Source organism: Protobothrops mucrosquamatus, unplaced genomic scaffold, assembly GCF_001527695.2.
Source record: "Protobothrops mucrosquamatus isolate PMUCROS unplaced genomic scaffold, P.Mucros_1.0 scaffold1157, whole genome shotgun sequence".
Taxonomy (NCBI): domain Eukaryota; kingdom Metazoa; phylum Chordata; class Lepidosauria; order Squamata; family Viperidae; genus Protobothrops; species Protobothrops mucrosquamatus.
The window spans coordinates 310307-321681 of NW_015387372.1; the positions used below are offsets into that span (position 1 = coordinate 310307).

An 11375-nucleotide genomic window follows, 5' to 3' on the forward strand; every position below is an offset into this window, starting at 1 on the left:
TCCTTTCCAAGAACTGGGGGGGGGGGGTCTCAAGGACAGGGTGTCCCACAAACAAAGAGAGGCGTTTTCTCTTTCTGAGTCACAAACCAAGCCGGGTGGTCCTTGATTTACGACTGCAGTGGAGCCCCACATTTCTGTTGCTAAGCAAAACAGTCGTTAAGCGAGTTTTGCCCCATTCTACGACCTTCCTTTCCTCACTGCAGTCCTTAAACCAGGAAACCCCGCCAGGGGCTTCTGGTTTCCCCCTTGGCCTGGCTGGTCAGGAGGGCGCAAACAGGGATCACGTGATCACACTGCAACCGTCATCAACACGGGCCGGTTGCCAAGGCTCCGGGTTCCGATCCCGTGACCCTGGGGACGCTGCAAGTCGTAAGGGTGAAAAACGGTCATAATTCACTTTTTTCGGTGCCCGTTGTAACTCCGAACGGTCACTAAATGAACGGCTTAAGTCGAGGCCACCTGTGTTCTGCCTGCTGCCTCCACTGTGCTGGATTGTCTTGCAGCCCCCAAAGCAGAGGGGGGGGGTGTCTGTCCTTCAGCTGAAGACTCCCCCCCCCAGGGATGCCCTGGGACCCTCCCCCCCTTGGCAAACCTCTTGCAAATGGCAGGTTTGGCCTGAGAGGCCGGATCCTTGTGCCAGGGAATCTGCGGGGTCTTTCATCTGGGCAGGGTCCTTGCCCCCCCCCCCCGGCTCTGCTGCTGCTTTGCAAACACGTCTTGCAGCTTTAATGAGGACCGGGAAGGTGGTCTCTAGCTGCAGGGCCCGGCCCCCCTTGCTCTGCTTTGTGCCGGGCGAAGAAGAGGCTCGTCGTTGGACAGAAGCCCCCTGTGAGTCTGTTGACATTTAAGCGGCACGGCCTCTGATCAGCCTGAAAGCCTCTGAGCACCGTTGCCTCCCGGCCTTTGAAGTCCAAGATGGTGGGGAGCATGTCACGGCCATGGGAAGCCCCCTTCAGAAGACTCGCCGCCCGCCCCGGGTTGGGGACGTGCGCAGAATAGAGTGGCTGGCTCTGAGCCGGGATCAGCCGGATAGGCTCTGGGGACCTTCCAGGCGGGTGGAAGCGAATATGAAAGGAGGCTCAGGAAGGAAATTTTCACTGGAGGTTTTAAAGAAGAGACTGGGCAGTCACTTGTCTGAGATGGTATAGGTTCTCCTGCTTGAGCAGGGGGCTGGACTAGAAGACCTCCAAGGTCCCTTCCAGCTCCTATTCTATTCTATTCCATTCCATTCCATTCCATTCCATATTTTCTATTCTGTTCTTTTCTATTCTATTCTATTCTATTCCATTCTATTCTATTCCATTCCATTCCATTATTCTATTCTATTCTATTCCCATCATGATCCCCATATATTCTATTCTATTCCATTCCATTCCATATTTTCTGTTCTGTTATTCTATTCTATTCTATTCTGTTCTGTTCTGTTCTATTCTGCCTTTGGAGGGGGCTGGAGCGCGCCAATCTTGAGCAGGGGGAAACTGCTTGGATATCTTGATCTGGCCTTACGGGAGTGGAGGCGACTTGAGTGCCAAGGTGGCTGGGGAATTCTGGAAGTTGAAGTCCACAAGTCTTAAAGTTCCCACGGTTGGACACTCTTGGTCTAGGGTTGGACGGTTGGACACTCTTGGTCTAGGGCAGGGGTAGGCAACCTTGGCTCTTTTATGACTCGTGGGCTTCAACTCCCAGAATTCCTGAGCCAGCTATGCTGGCTCAGGAATTCTGGGAGTTGAAGTCCACGAGTCATAAAAGAGCCAAGGTTGCCTACCCCTGGTATAGGGTCTCCTGCTTGAGCAGGGGGTTGGACTAGAAGACCTCCGAGGTCCCTTCCAACTCTGCTCTTCTCTCTTTCTTCCCCCAGAATGATCCCTCCGACGAGCAAGGGCTTCTTGGTGAAGGACCTGACGGCCGGGCGGGACTACCACCTCTGCGTCTTGGCCATCTACAACGACGGGCTGACCTCGCTGACGGTCACCCAGAGCCTCGGCTGCCTCCGCTTCAGCACCCTGCGGGACGGCCTGCAGTGCCACTCGCTGCACACCCAGTTCCTGGGGGGCACCATGATCATCATCGTGGGGGGCATCATCGTGGCCTCGGTGATGGTCTTCATCATCATCCTCATGATCCGCTACAAGGTCTACAGTGGCCAAGAGGAGCAGAAGACCACCAAGGTCAGCAACGTCTACTCGCAGACCAACGGCAGCCACCCGCAGCCCCCCGCCGGGCTGCCCTGCTCAGCCTCCAGACATGAGGGGTGGGAGGCGGAGAGCTGCCGGACCCGGAGGGACCGCAGCCCGGCAGTGCTGGGCAAGGACTGTGAGAAAGGTGCACGGCCCGTTTCGTCCGGCAAGGAGGCGGAGGAGGAGGTGTCGTCCCCCCGGAGAAGGAGGTGGTCCCGGACGAGTCTCCAGCACCACCACGGATGCGCCGGGCTGGGCCCCGAGGCCTCTGGAGCAGAAGAGGAAGGTAAAGGGAGACGGGCTCCTCCTTGGCTTACAGTGACCGTTATTAAGTTACAACGGCGCTGAAAAAAATGGACCTCCGGCCGTTTTTCACACTTAAAACCAGTGCTTGGCACTTGCTGTGTCCCGGGGTGTGTGTGTGTGTGTCCCGTGATCCCCTTCTGACAAGCGAACTCAAGGGGGAAGCCAGGCTTAACAGCCACAGGGATTCAATTAACGACTGTGGCAAGAAAGGTCGCAAAATGGGGCAAAATTAGAGATTTGGGGCTCAATTGTGGTTGGCAGCCAGAAGCCTCTGCCCAAATCTTGCCCCACCCTCCCCGAGGCTTGTTGGCTCCTATCCAGAGGCGCCAAGAGAAAAAATATCTCAAGTACTTGGTGAATTTGCTCATGAGGAAGGAGTAGGGATCTCTCCAGAGCAGTGTGTGTCAACCTTGCGCCTTTAAGAACAGGTGGACTTCAACTCCCAGAATTCCCCAGCCAGCTTTGCTGGCTGAGGAATTCTGGGAGTTGAAGTCCACCTGTTCTTAAAGGGACAAGGTTGAGAAACACTGCAATTGAGGCAGGGGGGATTTCCTTCCTTTGCTACGCTGCTTAGCTCATGTCAACCCCCCCTTCCCCTTTCTGCTCCTTGCCCTCTCCCCTTGCTTTGGGCAGACCCCCCGCTAGCGGTCCCAGCCGAGGAGGGGAGGAACGCCAACGACTGGACCGGCGTCAAGATCTGAGCCCTGGCCGTCGGCTGGCAAAGAACGAGCCACAATCAGACCCCAGCCCCAAGGTAGGAGCTCTCTCTGCAACCCCCCCCCCCCATAGCCACCCCATTGCCAGAAACTCTGGGGCCAAAGCAGGAGGGGGCTTGCATTTGAAGAGGGCAGCTGGCCTCTCATCTTCGCACACCAGCGCACACCAGTGCAGAAGGGTGGCAACTGAGTTCTCTGTCCTGGGGGCATTTCACCCAGCGCCCCCTACTGCTCCTGCTTTGCCATCCTGTGTGTGTGTGTGTGTGTGTGTGTGTGTGTGTGTGTGTGTGTGTTGCCATAAAAAAAGGTCCATGGGTCCTCCAAGTTTTTTGAAAGAAGAATGAGCACGCTCAAAACACGAAGACTTGAGCCGTTCGGAGAGACACTGAAAGGCAGGCTGGGAAGAGACCCTGGTTGCCTCTGATTTGGGGGGGCCATGTGGAAAGTTTGTGGGAGCAGTCAGTCTGCGCTTCAGGCAGGCAATCAAGAGTGCCAGGAAGCCAAATTCTGCTCTTCTCTCTTGCAGGCTGAATCCGGCGTTCCTTGGCTGTCCCTCCACACGGTGCTGTGGCCCCAGCAGAAGACCCAGGCGCCCCCCCCAGCTCAGCTGCCTCTTCCTGGGAGGGGGGAAAGAGAGGCTTTGGGGGTCTCACCTCGGCCTTACGGGCATCTTTCTACTGGACTCTGTTCAGGGCCCGTTTTCTACAAAGACCGTTTGTTTTTCTAAGCCACACCTGGAATTTTCTAATAAATGGAGGTGAAAATCAGGAGGGTTTCTTCCCGGGGAAGGACGCGGGTGCCTGGTATCCTTCGGGGGGATATTGGGGGGTGGGGGTGGCAGAAAATGCAAGGAAAACGATGAAGTCCTGATGCTCATTTCCTTGATCAGCTCAAGGGCTGTTCCCCTCCCCCTACAAATCAACCCAGGTGGTCCTTGACTTACAGCTGGTCAGTTCAGAGGTACAACTAACCTCCCCAGGGCTACTTACACCCCAGATTCAAAATTCTGACGACTCCCCCAGCCATCACGTGATTGGGGCACTTGGCAGCCAGCCCAATTTGCAGCCATTTGGGGGGGGGGCTTCTCAAATGTCCAGGTTTGTTTTTGTCTTCGGACATGGAGAAGAGTAGAGCCACCCGGAGCCCCAAAGAAACACAGAGCAATCGTCCCCCCCCCCCCAAAAAAAATCAACCCAGGTAGTCCTGGACTTAACGAGCCTTCAGAGTTACAACAGCCCCCCCACAGGGCTACTTGAGAGAGAAGAAGAGAAGCCCCTTCCCCAAGAAAAAAAGAAAAAAGTTTTGGGTATCCCCCTCCTCTTTGGGGTTGCAGCAAGCGAGCCCAGCGTCTCCCCCCCCCCCCCAGATGCCAGAAGGGAACTCGGATGCAGCTGCCTTGCTGGAAACGGTTCAGGAACAGCTGGAGATGGGGTGAGGCCTCTGGAGGGGGGCAGGGCTGGAAATTTGAGAGACCAGATGTTGCTTCTCTCAGGATCAGACCTGGAAGCTCCAGAAGACGCAAGTGCAAGAGCAGAGCCCACCAGGGTGGGCAAAGGGACCTGGGTCTCAGCTCCTCCACTTGATGAGGGTTTTATGAATTTATCGCTTTATGAAATTGGGCTGAGGGGAGGCGGAGAGCTCGGCCGACCTCCTGCAGGTGGATTCCTCCTCTGGAGAGATCTTCCTGTGCTGCTCTTCCAGGGCTTCAGGAAAGCAGGTCGAATCCCAGGGATCCTATTTCGTCAGGAGCTGCTCTTAAGCCTCAGCGAACAGCTCCCCCCCCCCCCATTAATACAGGCCTCTTGGCTGTTATTCGCCCGCTCTTTCTCCCTTTCCTTCTTTTTATGACCATTTCCCTCTGTGTTGATGCTCCCATTTTCTTTTTCTTTTAACCAGGAAAACAGGCCATCCTTCAGTCACGGCTTCAGAGATTCAAAGTTCAGGCACTCTGCAGCTGGTATGATGGGGCTGATGCAGTTTGCAAAGCCCAGAGTTCTTGAACAGCCTTCAAGGGCGGCCCCAGTAGTAAATCCTACAGCCCTTTGCTGCAGGGGAGACTTTGAGATAAAACAGGGAAGACACAGGTCCTTCAGAGGCTGGTGGCTGAAGGCAAATACCCCCCTTCTTGGGATCCTGAGAAACGTCCATCTCTGCCGGGGGGCCCTTCGCCATGATCAGCTGTCCAGGGCTACAACCTTTCCCAGGGTTCCCGCCCCCCATCCTCTGGTCGAGCTGTCAATCTGCCCGAGGTGGGATTTGTGTTCCTGGCCATCACGATACAAAAAAGATGCCTATGCTCTAGAAAGGGTGCAGGGAGGAGCAGCAAAGACGAGCGAGGGGCCGGGGGCTGAAACGTGCGATGAACAGCCAAAGGAATGAAGTATGTGCGGTCCCTGTGCTCTCTGAGCTGAGTTGTCAGCGCACTGTTGATGTTACCTAGTTTGGTAATGAAACGTCTGCAAGAAAACAACCCAGCTCAAGAGAGCAACAAGGTCCCCGCATTTCAACCAGGAGCTATAAATATTCTTTTCTATTGGAACCAGGGCACGTTCCAGTGCTTGGAAGGCTGCCATGGGGAAGATGGCTTTGGTTTATTCTCCACAGCACTAGAGGGCAGGACAAGAAGCGGAATTGGAAGGGATCTCAAGAGGTCTTCTAGTCCACCACCCTGCTCAAGCAGGAGATCCTACACCAGTGGTTCTCAACCTTTTTAATGCCGCGACCCCCAACCGGTCGTAAGTCGAGGACTAAACCAGTCGTAAGTCGAGGACTACCCAACCGGTCGTAAGTCGAGGACTAAACCGGTCGTAAGTCGAGGACTACCCAACCGGTTGTAAGTTGAGGACTTTCCCTGCCCGGGAGCGCCGCGCATGCGTGGTTCCGCCCCCTGCGCCGGCCGAGGCGTAGCTGGCAAGCGGCAGAGACGGAGCAGGCCGACCACCAGCTGGCCCAGCCCAAGGGAGGTAAGGCACCCCCGTGAAATGGTCGATCGACCCCAAATGGGGTCGTGACCCATAGGTTGAGAACCGCTGCCCTACACCATTTCACACACGTGGCTCTCCAATCTTTTCTTGAAGACCTCCAGTGATGGAGCACCCGCAACTTCTGGTGGCAAGCCGTTCCACTGATTAATTGTGCTTCCTGTGAGGCAAATTTCTCCTTATTTCCAGGTTGCTTCTTTCCTTGATTATTTTCCATCCGTTGCTTCTCGTTATGCAGTGATGGAAGCTCCTCAGAGGGAGATCCAGCCTGGAAATGTGGAGGAATTTCCTGATTATTAAGCAGAGGAACAGCTGGCCTGCTGGAGTTGCGGATGCTCCATTGCTCTCTAGGAGGTTTTCAAGAAAAGATTCAAGATCATATAAGGAGGGCAGAGGGTTGGACTGGAAAACCTCCAGGGCCGCTTCCAGCCCTGGGAATCAGGGATTCTGCTAACCTTTGTTCTCTGCCTGTTATTCAGCCGCTCTCCGCCCAGCTTTGGCCATTAAAATTCAGGTCACTCCACGGCAGCTGGAGCAGACGGCTGGCATCTGGCCGGGAGGGCCGCTGACCTGCTTTTGCAAATGGCAGCTGGAGTTCAGCAGCCTCAGGCCCTATTTTTTTGGGGGGGGGAGGGGGAGGCAGGGAGGGAGGGGCTGGTTTCCTGAAATGGAAGATGCTGAGCAGAGCGTGGCTCCTGAGCCCATCCCCTGGGTGGTGGATGATGGTGTGGATGCAAACGGTTGGAGCTTTGCTGAATAAGGAGCTGTGGGCGACGCACAGCTGTGCTCACAGGAGGTAATCACGGCAACATGTGGAAAATGCGACATTTCTCTGGGGACCCTGTTGGGATCTGGTGAGCGATGCCACCCGTAAATCGGCGTCTCCCGAGACAGGAGAGGAATGGCGGTGAGTGGGCAGGGCAGGGCAGGGCGGGCAAAGGCAGGCAGGAGATGCAGTTTGTGCAGAGGGGGGTCAGCCACACAAAACACAGCCAGCAGCAGCTCTTCCCAGGGAGACCCTCAGTGGAGGACAAGCAGTCCTCGACTTACGACTATAATTGAACCCCGAATCTTGCTAAGCAAGACAGTTGAGTGAGTTTTGCCCCATTTTACGACTCTTCTCACCACACGTGTTAAGTGAATCCCTGCCTTTGCTAAATTAGTAACATGGTTAAGTGAACCTGGCTTCCTTGCTTGTCAGAAGGTTGCAACAGGGAATCACGAGACCCCGGGACACGGCAACCCTCACAAATGCATGCCGGTTGCCGGACCTCCGAATTTTGACAAGAAACGGGGGGGGGGGGATGCTGCAACAATTGTGAAAAGTGGCTCTAAGGCAAGGAATCCCCACAATTAGGGATCGTTGCTCCGTGGTGGACCTTCGATGGTCAGAAGGTGTGGAGAACATCAGAGGGTCAAAGGGCACTGATGGTGCCAGGATGGAAGTCTCTCATTTATGTTAGATACTGGCCAAGTCAGCGTTTCTCAGCCTCAGCAACTTTAAGATGGGTGGGCTTCAATTCCCAGAATTCCCCAACCAGCTGGGAATTGAAGCCCACCCATCTTAAAGTTTTGGCCCTTGGCAGTGTTTCATCATTGCAACAATGGCAACTTAGAGAAGAAAACCAGATGCCTTAAAGTGAAGGAACATCTGGATGCTGTTCAAGCCCTTCCCTCTCCTTCTGGAACAAATTCCAGGGAAGGAGCAGCTCCCAGCACCCCCCCCCCCCCAGGGACTCCAGAGGAAGCTGTTCTCTCCAGGTGGGGCTAGGCCAGCATCTTTCTTCATGCGCGCACACACACACACACACACACACACACACACCAGCCCAGGAAGCACCCCAGAAGCTTTGAGAGGCTGGTCTGTGTCTGGAATTGCCAAGGGGAATCTCTCCAGGCTGCAGAACGGGCGGCTGCACCGGTTGACTGTTGGCAATGCAAACAAGATGGAGAGAAGTTGCTTCCTAGCACATGGAGGGGGGGGGGCGTGCTTCATTTTAGCTGAGCTACACAGCATTTGCTGGGCTGCATCCTTTGCAAAATTGATAACGGGTTTAAATAAATCATCGGCCCCCTTGGAGGAATGGAGGGGGGGAGAATGTGACAGCAGACAGCTAAGTGTGGGTGGGTGGGTGGGTCTCTGTGTTCTGACTGGGAAGCCAGCAAGTTCAGTGTTGAAGGAAGGAGCTGTGTNATGCGCGCACACACACACACACACACACACACACACACCAGCCCAGGAAGCACCCCAGAAGCTTTGAGAGGCTGGTCTGTGTCTGGAATTGCCAAGGGGAATCTCTCCAGGCTGCAGAACGGGCGGCTGCACCGGTTGACTGTTGGCAATGCAAACAAGATGGAGAGAAGTTGCTTCCTAGCACATGGAGGGGGGGGGGGGCGTGCTTCAGTTTAGCTGAGCTACACAGCATTTGCTGGGCTGCATCCTTTGCAAAATTGATAACGGGTTTAAATAAATCATCGGCCCCCTTGGAGGAATGGAGTGGGGGGGGAGAATGTGACAGCAGACAGCTAAGTGTGGGTGGGTGGGTGGGTGGGTCTCTGTGTTCTGACTGGGAAGCCAGCAAGTTCAGCGTTGAAGGAAGGAGCTGTGTGTGTGCCCTTGGCAAAGCTGTTCAGGGCCTTGGGGCTGGGTGGCTGGGTGGGTGGGTGAGTGGGTAGGGGTCTCTCTCTCTCTCCACCGTGGGATGTGTTTTCCAGCAGGGAAAAGGAAGCCTTTGCTGCAACCATTCCTGCTGTGCTGTGGTTTCCCTCTGGGTTCAAAGCCTCTGCAAACGCAAGAGAAGTTCAAAGAATAGAACGGGGTCCCAGTGGCAAGGGACACCCTCCCCCCCCCCCAGCTGCACTCATGTGGGCCTGTTGCCCCAAAGCGATTGCATCTCATCTCCCCATCAGACAAAAAGAAAATAAATAATATTAATAAAATCAGAATAGTAACAGTAATAAATAAACGTAACAAATAAATTCATTAAAAAACAAAACCAAACAGGAAGAAACTCCGAGGGCAGCCTGGATGGACCACTCTGCCTTTTTCTGAGGTCCGTTTCCTGTGTTTCTCTGCCTTTGCAGCTGCGTGCCTGGAAAGGGGCGTCTGTGTTCCACACACATATGCAGCCCCCCCCCCATAAGTGATGGGGAGGCCAAGCCTGAGGGTTTTTCATGCTAGGACAAGGGCTTCCTGAGTTGTGGAAACCCAGCCTAGTCATGCAAGTGTTGCTTGTCTACTGTATTATGTTAAAAATAGTAATTTTGGGGACAAATAGCTCCTTTTTGCTTACCTTTCAGGATGTCCAATTAAATGGATGGGGAATTCTGGGAGTTGAAGTCCGCCTATCTCAAAGTGGCCAAGCTTGAGAAACACTGCTTTGGAATAAACTGCCCTTATGGAAATTTATTTCGATTCCTTCAAAACTTTTCCTTGCAAAAGATAAAGCCACTTTAGCCTGATTTACAAAGGAGGAAGTTGGGCAGCCCAAGCGATGACAGGATTTGAACTCGGGGCATTCGATCCCCATGGGAAGAGATATCCAGCATGTGCCAGAAAGCATGGGGGTCCAAATGCACCCCCAAAGGTGTTCCCCAAATTCCAGGCTCCCTCCTGCTGCCCCCTGTCCTCCCCCCCTCCAGGCCATCTTGGTCTTCCCGAAGGAGGGGGAAGTAGCCACAGAGCTGGGTAAGATGTGGATGCGGTTACCATGGAGACCCCAATAAAAATATCGGTGGCGGAGGCTGGCGGTTTGGGGCCTGGGAAGGCGAGGAGGCCCACCTGGCTGTCTGTCAGGCAGCCACCAGACCCCTTGCTACCTCCAGCTGCTCCCCCAGGCCAAAGGAGGGGTGCCCCTTGGCACAGCTGGTGGCTGGGCAGGGGGGATGCCGGGAGAAAAGGTGAGCTGACCTTGCAGCCTGGGCACCACGGAGTATAAATGCACTCTGCACATGCTCCAGAGTTTTCCCTTATCTCAGAGGCTTGCTTGGGTCATGGATGCCCACTTCCAGAGGACTGTTCCCCGTCTTCTCTCCGTAGCTTCGAATTTGGGGTTCTCCTCCACTGGAGCACCCAAGGTTGGAAGAGCCGGTCCTCTCCACATGTCCCCCCACCTCTCTCAATCTTTTGAAGACCTTGCAAGATGGACATGATCCTCTCCTCCTCCTCCTCCTCCTGGAGATGGGGGGGAGGTCAGGGATGGGGAAGGGGTGGTTTCCCATGAGGTGGGGGTGGGGTCGTTATTGACCCCCAAGGCTGCCCTGTGGTGCTTCCTGGAGTGGGGAAGAGAGAGCAGGTTGCCGTTGCCTAGCGACTGGAGGATCACTAGGCAACCGCATCCTCTTCCCTTTTGCCTGGAGCTTTTGGCCAAGGCACCCGGAAGGGGTTTGGGGACGGCAGGGATTTGGGAAGGGGGTGGAGCAACCTTTTGTGGCACAGCACCTATCCTCGGTTTCCGGGGTGGAGGGGCCTCCTGGACCACTGCCAGCTTCAGCAGCGGGACGCGCCCTTCCAGTGCCCCGCAGACTCCCTTCCCTCCTGGCAGGGGGCCAGGCCAGGGGGATCCGCGTGGCTCTTTGCACAAGGGGGAGGTTGCCATGGCGGCTCTTTGGGGAACTGCCAGCACAGGGTGGGCCCACCATGGATGCCAGGAAACGGAGCAGGCTGGAAATGCAGCAGGACCTTCCCTGGAGAGGCCACTTGCTCAGCCTCCCGGAGCTCCGTTCTGGCCTTGAGTATCGGTGGGAGGGGAGGCTGGAATCCGCTCTGTCCAAGGAAGGGCAGGAGGGCAGGAGAGAAGGAAGGGAAGAAGGGAAGAAAAAAAAGAAAGAAGGAAAGGAAGGAAGGAAGATGAGAAGGAAGGAAAGAAGAATGGAGAAGGAAAGAAGGAGAGAGGAAGGGAGGAAGGAAGGAAGGAAGGAAGGAAAGAAAAGCTGGGGAAGGAAGGAAGGATCCTTCTTGGAAATATCAAATCACCAGATAGCATATAAATTCAATACATAAATATGAATTTAATAAATAAATAATGTGACTCCCATCTTAACGTCGCCGAGGTTGAGAAGCTGGAAAGTTAGGACAAAATTTCCCAGCGTTTCCCTCCCTCTTCTCCATGCCAGCTGGGGCTGGGGGGGGGACTCCACGTGGCCTCTTCCAGTGCGGAGTGGGGGGCACCTGCAATGGGCAGTGGGGCCCTGCT

The 11375-nt window shown here is 54.9% G+C and overlaps 1 protein-coding gene across 1 annotated transcript in view; it reads left to right on the top strand.

Moving 5' to 3' along the window:
- LOC107291645 (leucine-rich repeat and fibronectin type III domain-containing protein 1-like protein) overlaps positions 1 to 3184 on the top strand; it is a 7610-nt gene extending 4426 nt beyond the window's left edge. Inside the window, exons 2-3 of the mRNA XM_015820665.1 lie at positions 1859 to 2463; positions 3117 to 3184. Coding sequence (XP_015676151.1) covers positions 1859 to 2463; positions 3117 to 3184 — 673 coding nt within the window. The remainder of the gene's footprint in view (positions 1 to 1858; positions 2464 to 3116) is intronic.
- Positions 3185 to 11375: the final 8191 nt, after the last annotated feature.